This window comes from Quercus suber, unplaced genomic scaffold (assembly GCF_002906115.3).
Source record: "Quercus suber isolate HL8 unplaced genomic scaffold, Cork oak 2.0 scaffold_534, whole genome shotgun sequence".
Lineage (NCBI taxonomy): Eukaryota > Viridiplantae > Streptophyta > Magnoliopsida > Fagales > Fagaceae > Quercus > Quercus suber.
Genome location: NW_027069982.1, coordinates 285,343 through 302,221, shown reverse-complemented (window position 1 = coordinate 302,221; position 16,879 = coordinate 285,343). Strand labels below are relative to the sequence as shown.

At 33.0% G+C, this 16,879-nt stretch overlaps 1 protein-coding gene across 1 annotated transcript; it reads left to right on the top strand.

The window, feature by feature from the left end:
- Positions 1-3,654: 3,654 nt before the first annotated feature.
- Positions 3,655-5,897, top strand: LOC136063489 (elongation factor 1-beta 2-like). Its single transcript, XM_065763960.1, has 5 exons — positions 3,655-4,009; positions 4,095-4,167; positions 4,965-5,079; positions 5,305-5,418; positions 5,519-5,897. The coding sequence occupies exons 1-5, from the start codon at positions 3,807-3,809 to the stop codon at positions 5,680-5,682; spliced, it is 669 nt and encodes a 222-aa protein (XP_065620032.1). The 5' UTR covers positions 3,655-3,806; the 3' UTR covers positions 5,683-5,897.
- The last annotated feature ends 10,982 nt before the right edge of the window (positions 5,898-16,879 follow it).

Below are 16,879 nucleotides of genomic sequence, written 5' to 3'. Positions count from 1 at the left end.
GGTTGAAGAACAACTACAATCATAAATTGATGAAGACAAAGTTGGATTGAAGATGAGTGTTATGGTGAAGAACGACAATCCTTTTATGTTTACTTGTACATGACTAAAATGATAGGCTACAAGTCATTCTACTTATTATTATATATGATAGGTTTGTGCAATAACAAATTTCTTTGTAATAAACTTTAGATATTTTATTGACAGCCTTCATGCAATGATATATTTGTTGTTGCAATAAATAATTTACTATTACGAACTTCATGAATTTTATTGCAATAAATTGCAAATATCTAACAAAAATAATTTAAGTTAAATTATTGCAATGATATCTTTGTTGTGATAGATAATTGTTTCATGTTTATTATTGCAATAGATTTTAAAATAATTGATATCGGATTATTATAATAATATTTTCGTTGCAGTTTCATGTTTGTCACTGCAATAAATTGTAAAATAATTGATATTTAGTTATTGTAATTATACACTTATTGCAATAAGATATTACTTTAAAATTTTCATTGTAATAGATTGTAAAAATAATTGGTATCAAAATATTACAACAATTTCACAAATTTAAGTTACTGCAACAAATTTCCCTAGTGCAATTTTATATTAAAGCCTCTATTGCAAATTAAAATTATAATTTATTGCAACTAATGCAATTTTATATTAAAGCCTCTATTGCAAATTAAATTATAAATTATTACAACTTATTATTATTAATGTAATAATTTACCACTTTTAAGTAACTATTGCAACGACTTTTTACTTATAGATATAATATTGTGTCTTGTGACTAATACCACTACTCTAATTTTGTTGTATTAACACTTGATGTAATAGACTTATTTTGTATAGTGTACAATAATGAGGGCAGCAGTGATAGTAGTTGACCTCTCTATGGTTAGGTTGAGGATCATGACAATTGCGCTTCTTCTTTAACATCTCAGTCTCTAGGTCTCTCTCTCTCTCTCTCTCTCTCTCTCTCTCTCTCTCTCTCTCTCTCTCTCTCTCTCAATGCATTTCTCTCTCTTGGTATCGCTCTTTCTCTCTAAAAATATCACTTTGGCTAGTCAAGCTTTCTATGTTGCTATGTCTTTGCGCATGTAAAGTTGTGATTTACAACTGTGTTTTATGTTGGCTTTATTCCATGACAAAAAATGTTGTAATTGCTTTAATTTTGTTCCTTGTATTTTGTGGGATTTTATTGTATTGGGTTTAGTATTAAGTTGGTGAAGACTTAAGCTTAATTGAAGATTAATGCATTTTGCGACTAGCTCGCGAGAAGTTCGCGAGAAGGGTTCCCACGAAAAGGGCATCTGAGGAGCACATAACTGGAAGCTGAAGAGTCGTGTCAAGCTATCGTTTTAGCGAGTGTCTCGTAGGTAAGGCCTTCTCGCGAGTTAGTCACGAAACATTCTACCTGGAGGATTTTTAAGAGTGACTTTCTTACCCTTCACTGATACTATATACCCTCATTACCCATAAATTGAAAGAAGACCATTCAAAGAAAAAAAACTCTAGAGATGTTTTCTACAAACACTTTTTTTTTTTTTTTTTTTTTTTTTTTAATGGTGGTCATACTCTGATTTCAAGGACCACTCCATCTTGATTCAAGTATTTACTCATATGAAAAAGCAGCTTATTTAATGACAATGTTACCACAAACTACTATTATTTATGACACCCCAACAGCATGTGGGGTGTCAAGAATATTGTAAAGAAAATGAAAAAGGATTTTGAATGCTTCTACAAGCTTAATAAGCAACATTCTTGATTTGTCAAAGCATTGCTCTAACTCCTCAGAACACATTTGAATGAAAATGGAGAAATGTAGATGGCTTAATTAATTTAGCTTGTACTGAGTTTTTAGCAGCATATTGAGTTTTTTACATGTATCTTTATTCCCTGTGTTTGGTTGTCATACTTATCATTTGTGCAAGAAATTAGGCTATACATTGAGCTCCTTGCCAATTTATCTTCAACATGTGCTTATATTACTCTTGACTCCCTAAACTTCGTGCAGTATGGCTGCCGTTGTTGCTGAGATCCCTGATGAGTTCAATCCTGGTCCCATGGAGGGTTCGGAGTTAAGGTTTCTAAAAGAACATCGATCATGCGTTGTTTGGGAAGGCGAGGTAAAATTAAAACCGATCACCTGCTAAATAGTCATTACCAATTTCATATTCTTTTAAAATTCCAAATCATTCTAGGGGCATGACTTTCAAAACCCATTCAAATAAGTTATGATGAACAAAAATATTATACCAACCAATTATCCATTGAAATATTTGTTACAAATCTTAAACAAATATATCTTGAAATAATTTATGGTAAAAAGACTACAATACTATCTTAGGTATCAAACTCATAATCCATTTCATACCCATGATAAAGACCTAAAAGTACTAAATATTCCTAACATTGATCACAATATTTAGTACTAAATATTCCCTATAATTAATCACAATATTAAATTTTTTTTAAAACCTAGCATATTATTAATCACAATATTTACACTAACAATATATATATATATATATATTCCCAATATGTTGTAATAACATAATTAATCAGAATATTTGGTACTAAATATTCCCCCAATACATATTCCCAATAATTAATCACAATATTAAATTTTTTTTTTTTAAAAAAACCTAGCAAATAATTTAATCACAATATTTACACTAACAAAAAATAAACAAATATTCCCATATGTTGTAATAACATAATTAATCAAAATATTTGGTACTAAATATTCCCAATAATTAATCACAATATTAATTTTTTTTTTAAAACTTAGCAAATAATTTAATCACAATATTTACACTAACCAAAAAAATATATATATTCCCAATATGTTGTAATAACATTAATCACAATATTTAGTACTAAATATTCCCAATAATTAATCATAATATTAATTTTTTTTTTTTAAAACTAGCAAATAATCACAATATACTAACAAATAAATTAATCACAATATTTACACTAAAAAAACAAAAACAAAAATTTTCCTAATCTATTCTAATTTTTTCTTTAAAAAAAACCTAGCAAATAATCACAATATTAACTAACAAAAAATATTCTCAATATTGTAAAAACATTACCTGTGAGATGAGTGTTGTGTGAGAGCTTAGGAAAGTTGTGAGTGAGTGAAGAGAGGGTCTGAGAGCTGAAGAGACTGAGGGAGACGAGTAAGGAGGAAAACAAGTCCTAGCTAGGACCCACATGCCACACGTGGAGGGCTGGGGACCATTTAGTAGACTCAATTTCTATGAATGAAAACCGAGTCCAGTAAATTCGATTTCTATGAACAAAAACTAAGTCTATTAGACTCGATTTCCAAGCCTACATGGACAGATCCTCCAGCTCAACTGCTAGTGCTATTGGGAAATCGATTATATGTACTCAATTTATAATCCAAAATCAACTATAAAACACTTGATTTGTTAAATACCAAAATAGTTTTAAACCTTAGTTAACTAATAAAATAGTTTGGCTTTTATAATTATTAAAAAAAAAAAAAAAATCCTGAGAGGTAACGATGGCGGTCAAAAATAATTCCTTACTCGAGTCACATTGGAAAGAGAATAGTCTAGGTTGGGTAAGGGGAATATCCGTTCTAGGGTTAGCGAATAAATATAGACACTATAAATAGTCACTCATATCGCCCCGTACACTCCTCTCTTTAGCTTCTCTGCTTTTTCTCATTTGTTAAACTCCGCCTCCCTCGTAAGTCGCATCGTCCAACTGAACTCAAATCAACTCAACTCCAAACTCAGATCAGATCGAAACCAAATCCAATGGCTATCACTTTCTCAGATCTCCACACCGAAGCAGGCCTCAAATCTCTCGATGAGTTTCTTTCCGGAAAATCCTATGTTTCCGGAGACAATCTCACCAAGGATGACATCAAGGTATACGCTGCCGTTTTGGTTAACCCCAGTAACTCTTTCCCCAATGTTTGCAAGTGGTACGACGCCGTTTCTTCCCAACTCGCTGCAAGGTTTGCTCTCTTCTCTCTCTCCCTTTATTTTTATTAGTTAATATAGTTTTGATTTTTGTTAATTGTCAATTGTTGTTTTTGTTAGCTTCCCTGGAAAAGCTGTTGGAGTGAGAGTAGGTGGCAAAGGTGCCCCAGTTGTTGCTGCTCCTGCCAAGGAGGTATGTTGTAACACATTTCCAAGACATGGGTCTCTTATCTATTTTACAAATAGTAATTCTGTGTAGTGTGGTGTGTTGTGATGCGTGTGTTTATGTGCTATGCCTCTAGAATAAGATTTTAATAGACTTATGGTTATAAATCCCGGAATGGAATATGTTGCATTTACTATAGTGTGTTAGTGCGTTTAGTGTGATCAGGTCAGTCAACAGATTAGTCAGGGATCAACAAAAGAAAGATTTTTGTTAGTTCGTTCGTGGGCGTTAACGCCTTTAGAGTGATCAGTGTAGTTCACTAATGGTTGTTTTGTGATCAGTGTATAATGATTTTCAATGTAAACGGAAGTTAAAATAATTTTTATTTTTGGTAAGAGCATTTAGTTTCTAATTCGGTCTTTTGTTATAGTTTTTTTTTTTCCCCTTTTTCTTTAAGGATTTTGTAACTTCTCCCTACCTTAGAAACTTGATCCAATTCCACAAGAATAGAAAATGAGAATAAATGTGAATACTGCAACTGGGTCATAAAAGTGTCACTACAATTGTTGTTGGTTTCTCATTCATTCTGAAAATTTGTATTAAAGTTGAAAGGGGTTTTAGAAGTTTATGTCTTGGTTAAATACTGTTACCCAATAGCCTTTACTTATTTGTGTTAATGGAGCTGGAATTTTCTTTCTTTTTATGCATTTGTTCATGTATTGCTCATTCTGTGGTTTTGCTGTTCCAGTTTATGTTGAAAGCTGTGCTGTGCCCAGCTGGTAACTTCAATCAGAATGTTTCTTATTCCCATGTGAAATTTTCAGGAAGCTGCTGCTGGAGATGATGATGACCTTGACCTATTTGGTGATGAGACAGAGGAGGACAAGAAAGCTGCAGAGGAGAGGGAGGCAGCTAAGAAGCCAGCCAAAAAGAAAGAGAGTAAGTTTTATTTGTTAAATTATCTGACTTACATGAAGTACTTATCAATAATGAATTACAATAAAATTGCATTATGTTCATGTTGATGTTATCAATCATGTAGTCTCGCCTAACATAACCTTAACTCGACTTTTGCTTACCTTATTTCCTGCCAAAACTAATGACATTACCTGCAGTGTTGTTTTATGCCTCTTCATTTAGTATTTTAACATTTAATCATTATAGGTGGAAAGTCTTCTGTTCTTTTGGATGTGAAGCCTTGGGATGATGAGACTAACATGAAGAAGCTGGAAGAGGCTGTTCGGAGTGTTGAGATTCCTGGTCTCTTTTGGGGAGCATGTACGGTTTAATTCTTTATCAATATATATGGCTTCTCCATAAAGGTGCTTCTAATTTCCAATTTTCTAATGTGAATACTAATGCATTTTCTTTGTTACAGCAAAATTGGTTGCAGTCGGTTATGGGATAAAGAAGCTCCAGATCATGCTTACCATTGTGGATGACCTTGTATCTGTGGATGACCTAATTGAGGAGCGTCTTACTGTCGAACCTTGCAATGAGTATATCCAAAGCTGTGACATTGTTGCCTTCAACAAAATCTAAGAAACTTCTTACTGGTTCAGGGTAGTAGCCATTTTCATTCGGCTATATATTTTTTTTGTCGTTAGTTGTCATCTGCAGTTACTGGTTTCTTTTTTCAATGTGCTTTCGTTGTGGTTTTGTTTTCTATAATGGTGAGAGATGAAAATTGAACGTTTTGAATCTCCTTGTCATCGTGTCTACCTAATGATATACTCTAATTGAAGCCTTTGTAGGCATGTATGGTGTGTCTTCTTCTATCCATTGTGAAAGAGCGCCCCCATAAAAAAATATAGATCTACATAACGTGGGTTTTGCTGGGTTCTCATGTAAGCATTATGTGATTGTGGAAGTCTACTCTTCTTTTCCCCCAACCAAAGGTGTTTACTGTTTAGTAATGTCATTTTTTCAGTGGAAAAGAAAATTAAACCATTTGGACTAGAATAGGGTTTCTTAATGCTTTACTAATTTGATTTTTTTTAAATAAAAAAAAAAAATACTATACTTTGCCTATTTGGTTCTTTGGATGGGATTTTAATGTTAGCTACTCTACTTGTGTGAAAGTTGAATATCGGTCTTTAAATAATGTGTCATTCAATAGATTTTATTGTTTGATGAATATTGATTTTTTTTTTAAAGAATTAAAAGAGTTCATTTGTTAATGGATTTGGATAGAATTGGACCAGATTGATTCATTTTGGTAGAGGGATTATATTGACAAAAATTAAAATTTTTAAGCACTAATTTGACAATTGAAGTAAGGGATTCAAATGAATGTCAACATTAAAAAAGAACAAGTAAAAACGTTCTCTCCCTCCACGCCTTCACTTCCTCTCTCTCTCAATTTGTTTTGCCACTTCATGGCAATGTGGTGTTGAAGGGGCTGTTATTGGGTATTCTCTCACATAGGAGTGGTTCCTATGGTGTGATCTATCTTTATATGAGAGGGAGGGAGTAGATTTTCGAAATACCCAATAAATTTTCTTTGCAGGGCCAAAATGACCAAATACTACATTTTTTTGAAATTTTTAGCAAAAAAACACTGTTCTGGAAATAAATGGCGATCTACCACTTTTTCTAGTACTCGAGTCCATGACACTTAATTACCCTATTTTCTATTCCATCGTGGCACAGCTGACGTGGAAATTGGGCGATAAAAAAAAATAATGTGGTACTCGAGCTTGGTATACTCGAGTACCAACACAGTACTTGAGTATACTCGGCTCAAGTACCTTTTATAAATAAAACACTGTTTATTTTATTTCTACGGTACTTGAGCTTTCCAAGCTCGAGTACCTTGTAACTTTTTTTTTTTTTGGGATTATCGACAAATAAACATAAACATAAAAATAAGTAGTTTTTTTTTTTATGTTTTTATTTATTTAAATAGAAGCATTGTAAAATATAAAGATTTTAATTTCAAAATATGAATTTAATTTCTACATTAAGTAAAATTGTTCACTATTTTCTCGTAAAAATTGATTACTGTTTTCTGCATAAACTATTTCTAGCATTTTGCATAAAATTATTTTCCATTTAGCATTATTTAAAAAATTATTCACTCCCTTTTCTGCGTAAATTATTTTCTGTTCACTATTTAAAAAATTGTTCCTTGTTTTCTCATAAAATACCTAGTGAAATCATGTTTTCTAAATTTAAACGCCAAATCTGAAAGCTTTTTCATTTTTGAATTTCACAATAATCGAAACTATTTTTTTGCATTGATAAAATCTGTTTCTACATTAATAAAATTTGCTCTTTGCACACCATGTTTACTGTATATTCGAATTTGCTTACTACATTCATAAAATTTATTTTTTGCATTAATTAAAATTGTTCACTATTTTCTCATAAAAATTGTTCATTGTTTTCTACATAAACTGTTTCTAGCATTTTGCATAAAATTATTTTCTGTTCAACATTATTTAAAAAATTGTTCACTCTCTTTTTTGCGTAAATTATTTTCTGTTCACTATTTAAAAAATTGTTTACTGTTTTCTCATAAACTATTTCTAGCAATCAGCATAAAATTATCTTCTATTTAGCATTATTTAAAAAAATTGCTCACTCTCTTTTCTGCGTAAATTATTTTCTGTTCACTATTTAAAAAATTGTTCACTGTTTTCTCGTAAAACACCTAGTGAAATCATATTTTCTAAATTTAAACGCCAAATCTGAATGCTTTTTCATGTTAAAATTTCACAATAATTGAATTTGTTTTTCTTCATTAATAAAATCTGTTTCTACGTTAATAAAATTTGCTCTCTACACATCATGTTTACTGTATATTCGAATTTGCTTACTACATTCATAAAATTTGTTTTCTGCATTAATTAAAACTGTTCATTATTTTCTCATAAAAATTGTTCACTGTTTTCTCATAAAATACCTAGTGAAATCATGTTTTCTAAATTTAAACGCCAAATCTGAAAGCTTTTTCATTTTTGAATTTCACAATAATCGAATCTATTTTTTTGCATTGATAACGTTAATAAAATTTGCTCTCTACACATCATGTTTACTGTATATTCGAATTTGCTTACTACATTCATAAAATTTGTTTTCTGCATTAATTAAAACTGTTCATTGTTTTCTCATAAAAATTGTTCACTGTTTTCTGCATTAACTATTTCTAGCATTCTGCATAAAATTATTTCATGTTCAGCATTATTTAAAAAATTGTTCACTTTCTTTTCTGCATAAATTATTCTTTGTTCACTGCATAAATTGTTCACTGTTTTCTCATAAAAATTGTTCACTATTTTCTGCATAAACTATTTCTAGGATTTTGCATAAAATTATTTTCTGTTTAGCATTATTTAAAAAAATTGTTCACTCTCTTTTCTGCATAAATTATTTTATGTTCATTATTTAAAAAATTGTTCACTGTTTTCTCATAAAACACCGCCTAAAATCATGTTCTCTAAATTTAAAAGCCAAATCTATATGTGTTTTCATGTTTAAATTTCACAATAATCGAATCTATTTTTCTACATTAATAAATATGTTTCTACATTAATAAAATTTGCTCTCTGCACATCATGTTTACTGTATATTCAAATTTGCTTACTGCATTCATAAAATCTATTTTTTGCATTAATTAAAACTATTCACTATTTTCTCAAAAAAAAAATGTTTATTGTTTTCTGCATAAATTGTTTTTAGCATTGGCGCGGCTATTGTACTTAAATGGTTTTTGTGTTTTTTTAAAAAAGCATTGTAAATTTTTGTTACAAATTTGATGTAAATTGCAATATACATTAATACAAAAGAAGTATTATTTTTTATTAGAGGTTTTCTTATTTTCCCTTTTAAATTAAATAAGTGGCGACTCCATGTAAAACCCTCGATCTAGGGGGGAAGACATTTTACAAGTATTAATATATTAACACTACACAACCATTAAAATGCAATACAAGAAGGTAATCCATTAAATATTTAATATTTAAATAGCTAAAGTTGAGGGAATTCTATTAAAAAGGATTTGTTCAGTGACAGTTTATTATTGTTCATCATAGTAGTTAAAATTATTTTTTGTTTCCTCTTTTTTAAGTAACTTACCATATCCCTAACGGTTAGAAGGTTTTGTTATGGGTTAGGCATATTCACTTTTACTTTTGTTTTGTTAATGTGTCGGGAAAAAATCTCTACAAAGAATCAAACACAAGAATCTTATTTCTTTGTTTCACTAGGCAAATCATGCAAAGAATATCTGTTTCTTTGTTTTGTTTTTGTTTTTATTTTTTGTTTTTTTTTGTTTTTGTTTTTTGTTTTTTGTTTTTACAGTGTATAAGCACATCAATCATCTTTTTCTTCCCTAATTTTCTCTCTTCGGCATGCATGAATAGGTTTTGCAACATATTCACATGTTAGCACAGAATAAGAATCTTTATATGGCAAAGAATAAGAATAATTTTTAAGTTGTTTGATTTCGGTAACTCTATTGCCACAATTCTTTTTTTTCCCCCTTTGATTTTCACCAACTGCCACAATAGTTCCTATTAATTTTTTTTCCCTCCCCTAAAATTTCGGCAACTTAGTGGCCACAATTGCTTTTTTCCTTTTGGCCACTCCTCCTTTGGGTACCTCATCTAGGCAGCTTTGGAATTTGGGCAGGAATTTGGGTAATGTAATTGCCAAAATTCAATTTTCTCTCTCTCCCTCCATCACATCCTTTCTCTTCTCTCTCATACTTTTTTCTTAGAATTTCGGCAATGGTGTTGCCGAAATTTGCTTTTCTCCTCATTTTGCCAAATAATTTGAACAGTTCTCATATCACAAATAAACTTGTTTGTTTGTAATATTAGCCAAAAGATTATATTTGATGGACTGAGAATGGACTACAAAAAAAGAAAAAAAAAGAAGAGTAGACATAATGGAATAAGCATCCAATTAATTAGTTAGAGACTTAGAGTAATGGCGTCAGCTTACATAAAATTTTCTCCATATTTTGGAATAATAACCTACTTTTTCTATTCTAGCTAACTACTATTTTAGACACCACACATCAAATTCCCAAAACTTAGATATAGAATCTTAATAACGTTCCTTAAGTACCCATTTTAAAAATTAGCCACCTATTTAGTTAATTAATAGAGCAAACAATGTTAACATCATCCATTTTTGCTCTGTTAGTAACTAGACAGAGCAAATGACAAATTTTTAAAAGGGCACCTAAGTAACATTACCAAGCGAATTGTATCTAAATTTTGCCCATTAATTTTGAAAGCTCGAATTTGTGTTATAACACAAGAGGTTGTTTAGACCCCTAATTAAAAATTACAGCTAGATTGCTTTTACTCTAACTTAGACTAAGTGTGGAACAAGTATAAATAAGTGCAATAAACCGATAAAGCTACCCTAAGCCATATTCATCCATCATCAACAATAAAATGAAAGCTTAAAGAGTAAGAAAGAGAGATGCAAATACAAGATGACACTGAGATGTGTTATCAAAGAAGAAACCGAAGAATTCGGTGAAAAACCTCTTTGCGACCCTCCAAGTTGAAATCGATCCACTAGAGAATAAAGTTGGAGTACATAAATAACAAAAGACCCTCCAAGCCTAGTCTGCCCCATGTACTTGAGCCTTCCAAGCTCCTGCTACCAACTGACTTCTCAGAGCCTTGTCTTCTCTAACTTTCTAGATCCCGCAATTCAGCCTTATTGCATCCGCCAATGAATGACTCATTCCAATGCTTCTTAGCAGCACCAAAATCTCTCTTTAACACTTAGTATGGCTGTGGTAAGTGTTTGGGCTATCAAATTCTCAAGGATCTAGAGATAGAAAGGTAAGAGTTGAGGAAAGCCACAAGGAAATATGTAGATGATTGTGGGTATAGCAATCTTTACTCTCAAGTGTATTTTTTAGGGCTTTTTCTCTAAAAAGCACTCATTTACACTTTGTGAGTAATGATGGTATATATAGTGTGGGTAAAGACTTGGTAAAGTAAAACATAACTTTTTGCTAAACAGAGAGTCTCGCGAGTCCTTCACGGGTTGGGCTTACCTATGAGACAGTCGCAAAAAATCCAGCCTGGCATGACTCTTCATCTTCTAATCATGTGCTCTACCTGTGACTCTTTCGTGGGTTGCTTCTCGTGAGATAGTCGCAAAATCCATTTGTTTATCTTTTGAAGCTTGATTTTTCACCGATCTCTTACACTCATCCCTTACAATTAAACCCACATACATACAGGGAAAAAGATTGAAGAAATTACAATAAAATTTGGTACGGAATTAAAGCCAACACAAAATAGTTGGAAATCACAACTTTACAAATTTAAGTAGTATTTATGTATTCATTTTGTATTATTTCTCTAACTTTTCAAAGTAGCAACTTTTCTTTACTTATATTCATTCCTTTATTGTAAAACTTTCAAACAAAATTAATTAATTAATTTCATTCCATTAGTTTCTTTTTTCTTTCTATTCCATTACCTAAATACATTTTTTTCCAATCTATTCATTTCCCCTTTACAATTTACTCTTTCCCCTCCTTTATGAACTCCCAAACAAATTGTAAAGATTGGGAGCAACTATAAAACCCCAAAATAAGGAAGAGATAGGTGAGTTGATGTGGCGAGTTTCCTACCTTATTTTGTCCCCTGTGAATTATTGGTATGCTATGAAGAAAAGAGGGAAGAGGAAAGACAAATATTCAAGAAAAAGAGCAAAGAGAGGTAAGGTATGAAAGATATACATAGTGGGCCAAGAGGGAATCAGCCAAGGATTTGCCGGTACAATATGAAGGAGGTTTTGATCTCATAATGGGCGGAATACATATACTTTGCATGGAAGAATCTAGTGCCACTCTTTCTGTATGTCTTCGGGAGGGCCTGAAAAATTTCGATGCTAATAAAACGTTTATTCACCTCTTCCAGATGTTTATGAGTATCCAGAAAATCAAGAAAATCAATATCTAGAAAATCATAAGATTATCAAAAGAAGAAGCCATTTGGTCAAGCTGAAGCTATTGTTAAAGAATCAATTGATTCAGATAAGTTCATACACGCAGAAAACAGGGGAAATCAAAATGTGGAAGAACAGAGCAACAGAGGAAGTCCAAGTGTAGCAGAGTAGAACATGACATGTAGTTAGTTGCTATATACGACTTGTAGTTTTAGTTAGAATATTGTATATATGTTCACATGTGCCAACTATTGTTAGTAATTCACGTGCCAAGAACTGTTAGTGTTTAGTTAGCACAATTCGTGGGAGTTAATTAGAGTTAGTGGCGTGTTTCAGTGTGTATCAGAGTATATATAGATTAGCTTTGTAATTCTGATTAATGCAATGAAATCATTTTTCCCAAATTAGTTTTCACATGGTATTAGAGCGCAAAACCTAGGGTTTTTTTTTTCTTTTAACAGATTTGGGAACCTTCTTCTTCGTTTTTTCTTCAAGAACTCTCTTCTTCTTCACAAGCTTTGAAGATCCTTCCATGGTTGTCACTGCTACAACTATTGCTTCAGCCTTTGAAACTCACTCTTCCACATAGGATTCATCAAATGTGAATGATCCTTTGTTCTTACACCATGGGGAAAATCCTGGTGCTGTTCTTGTTTCTCAACCTCTAATCGGTGGAGAAAACTACCCTGCTTGGGCTTGGTCTGTTAGGAAATCTCTCATTGCTAAGAATAAGCTTGGCTTCATAGATGGCTCTATCACTTTGTCATCTCCCATTGTAGATTCTCCATCTGCAATCCAAGCCTGGATTCGTGTAGATAGTATGGTAGGGACTTGGATAATCAATTCAGTCTCTCAAAGACTTCAGGCTAGCATTGTCTATAGGGAAACTGCTTTGGAATTTGGAATGATTTGAGGGACACTTTTTGTCACAAAAATGGACCAAAGATCTTCAATTTGCAGAAGCAAATCTTAGAGCTTCATCAAGGCGAAGTTTCAATCACTAATTTCTTCACATAATTGAAGGTTCTGTGGGATTAGTTGCAAAGTCTCAGCCCTTTTCCCTTATGCACTTGTGGCAAATGTTAGTGCAATGTGAACCAAAGGCTCACAGCTCTCCAAGCCAAAGAATCAGTGATGAAGTTCCTCATGGGACTTAATGATTCCTTTTCTCAAGTCAGAACTCAGATTCTACTAATGGATCCTTTACCTTCTGTTAACAAGGTGCATTCTTTGTTGATTCAAGAGGAGATGCAAAGGAGTGTTAGCATGGGTACAAGGGTTGAATCTACTGCTTTGGCCATCAAGAATCAGAATTTCACTAATGCCGGTTCTAATGGCAAAGGCAAAGATAGACCGATGTGTACTCATTGTGGCAAGCTAGGCCATACCATTGACAAATGTTACAAGCTTCATGGATTTCCACCAGGTTACAAAACCAAGAACAAGTCCATGGCTCATTTGGTCTCTTTTCCTACCCCAGATAAACCTCACAATCATATGGCAATGACTCCTCAAGAAGGTGTACCTGGTCATGTAGCTGCTAATACTCCTGCTCCTTCCTTCACCACAGATCAGTACCAATAGCTGCTGGCCCTGATTGGTGCATTACCACGGCCATCTCAGCAACATACTACAGGGTAGGAGTACCACATGGCCAATACTGTGGGTTTCCCCAACAACACAGTGGCAGGTATGTCCTTCAACTTCAAACATTCTGTCTTCTCTCTCAGTTTGTTAATAGTAAGGCTTACAATATGGAGACTTGGGTTATTGATACTAGGGCTATTGACCACATAGTCTGTTCTGTGAGTTTATTAACTTCAATTACTGCTATTTCACATTCTATGGTACAATTGCCTAATGGGGAATCAGCTGTTGCCACACATGTTGGCACTATCCAACTTTCTTCACATATAACCCTCACTAATGTCCTGTGTGTACCATCCTTTTCTTTTAACCTTTTATCTGTCAGTTCCATGACTAAAACACAATCTCTTTGTCTGGTTTTCCTTTCTGCTTATTGCTTTATATAGGACCTTACCAACTGAAGCACGATTGGAGTGGGCTAAATGTCTGATGGTTTGTACTTGCTGCAACAGTCAAGCTTATTATCAGCTTCTAGTTCCCTTGTTGATTTCTTGTCCAAGCACAATATTAGTTCTTTTACTGCTTTTTCTTCTAATAATGCTCACAATAATATGTATTCTTTGTGGCATTCTAGACTAGGCCATCCCTCCGAAGTTAAGCTTCAATCTTTGAGCAACATTTTTCCTTTCTTGCAAAACTGTTGTACTAAACAATGTACTGTTTGTCCATTGGCAAAACAGAAATGATTACCCTTTCCTTTTAATAATACAATGTGTGATTCTTCTTTTAATTTAGTGCATATGGATGTATGGGGTCCATTTTCTGTTCCCACCTCAGCTGGTCATAGATATTTTCTTACTTTTGGTTGATGATGCCACTAGGGCAACTTGGCTTTTTCTCATGAAAGAAAAATCTGAGGTCAAAGCCTTGATTGTTTCCTTTTATAACATGGTTTTCACTCAATTCAATGTCAAGATCAAATGTTTTAGGTCTGATAATGCTCTTGAGTTTAAGCTTTCTGATTTTTATTTAGATAAGGGCATAATTCATCAAACTAGTTGTATTTATACGCCAGAACAAAATTCTGTTGTGGAGAGAAAACATCAACACATTTTATCTACTGCTAGAGCTTTACAAATTCTGTCCAATCTGCCTCTTTATTTTTGGGGTGATTGTGTGCTCACTGCAATCTATCTCATTAACAGACTGCCCTCTCCTCTTTCATAACATAAAACTCCATCTGAACTTTTGTTTGGGAAGGTTCCTTCTTATTCCCATCTTAGGACTTTTGGTTGTCTATGTTTTGCTTCCACAACTGGTCCTAAGTCTTCCAAGTTCTCTCCTAGAGCAAAGAAGTGTGTTTTTATTGGATATCCCTATAATATCAAGGGTTATAAGGTCTTTGATCTCTTATCTCACATTGTTCTTGTGTCTAGGGATATAGTTTTTCATGAGACGGTTTTTCCTTTTTCTGTGGTTGATGCTGCTTCTTCTTCTGCTGCTCTTATTCCACTTCCTGTCATGAACCCCATTCCACCTTCTTTTTGCTCTTCCCTTCCTTCAGCTTCTTCCCATAACATTTCTGATGACACCATTATTGATATTCATCACGATGATGATGAAGATCTTCCTTAGGATCTGCCTGAGGCTTCAGATGAGCCTTTGATTCCTAACCCTCATCTTAGAAGGTCTAATAGAGTTTCTAAACCTCCATCTTATCTTCAAGCTTACCATTGCAGTCAGGTAACCTTAGTTCCTACTCCTAATTTGCCTCAGTCAGGTACATCTCATCCTCTTTCTTCTTTTCTTTCTTATGATCACTTGTCCCCATCCTATAAATCCTTTTGTTGTTCTATTTTTTCTATTGTTGAACCACAATACTATTCTCAAGCTGTGTCTGACCCCAAGTGGCAAGCTACCATGGATGCTGAAATTGCAGCATTGGAGGCTAATCACATTTGGACTCTTACTCCTCTTCCACCCAACAAAAAGGCCATTGGTTGTAAGTGGGTCTACCGGGTTAAGTATAGGTCTGATGGCTCTGTGGAGAGGTACAAGGCTCGGTTGGTTGCAAAGGGGTTTACTCAAAAAGAAGGCTTGGATTATATTGAGACCTTTAGTCCTGTTGTAAAAATGGTTTCTATGAAGTGTTTGTTGGCTGTGGCTGCTGTGAAAGGCTGGTTTTTGAGCCAACTTGATGTTAACAACGCCTTTCTTCATGGCGATTTGCTTGAGGATGTTTATATGGCTCTTCCACCTGGCTTCCATAGCAAGGGGGGGGGGGGTGTCCCAAAAAAAAAAAAAAAAAAAAAAAAGGCGATAAGGTACTCGAGCTTGGGAAGCTCAAGTACCGTAGAAATAAAATAAACAACATTTTATTTATAAAAGGTACTCGAGCTTGGTATACTCGAGTACTGTGTTGCATGGTACTCAAGTATACCAAGCTCGAGTACCACATTATTTTTTTTTTTTTATTGCCCAATTTTCACGTCAGCCGTGCCACGATAGAATAGAAAATAGGGTACTCGAGTGTCATGGACTCGAGTACTAGAAAAAGTGGTAGATCGCCAATTATTTCTAAAACAGTGTTTTTTTGCTAAAAATTTCAAAAAACAAGTGGTATTTGGCCATTTTGGCCAAATTTTCAATGTTGAAGAGTCTAACTGGTAGGCAATTTTGGACTTGTGGTATTAGTTGTGATTGGTTGTGGGTAGCTTTTTAACCTTTTAATCAGTGGTTATTAGTTACTACTTATTGGAAAAAGTTAACAAATGCTCTAAGAACATTAGTTTAAAAAATATTTTTAAAAACTTTTTTATTGGAAAAAAAAAGTAATTAATTTTTTTAATGGTTTTTTTATATTTTCCATGAAAGTACTGTAAAATTTTTCCTAAAATGATTTATTAACAATTATCTTAAAAGGCGCTTGTTAACATGACATTTATTGGTTGATGGGGCGTTTCTTGGTAGGGAAAGGCAATCAAGTATGGACTAGGTTTGATTGGGCATTTATTGGCAATAGTATTAGTAATGGGATTAAATCCCTCCTTTCCTCCAATTGGGGAAAAAAAAATTTATGGTAATTCATTTTTATTTTTAATAGTCTCCTAGTTGGAAAATTGGTGATTTTATTAGTTTGGGTGATTTGTATTCTAGATATCTCAATATATTGAAAAGTATCACTTGAAGTATAATATAAGTTATAAGACTTGCTTATAAAAAA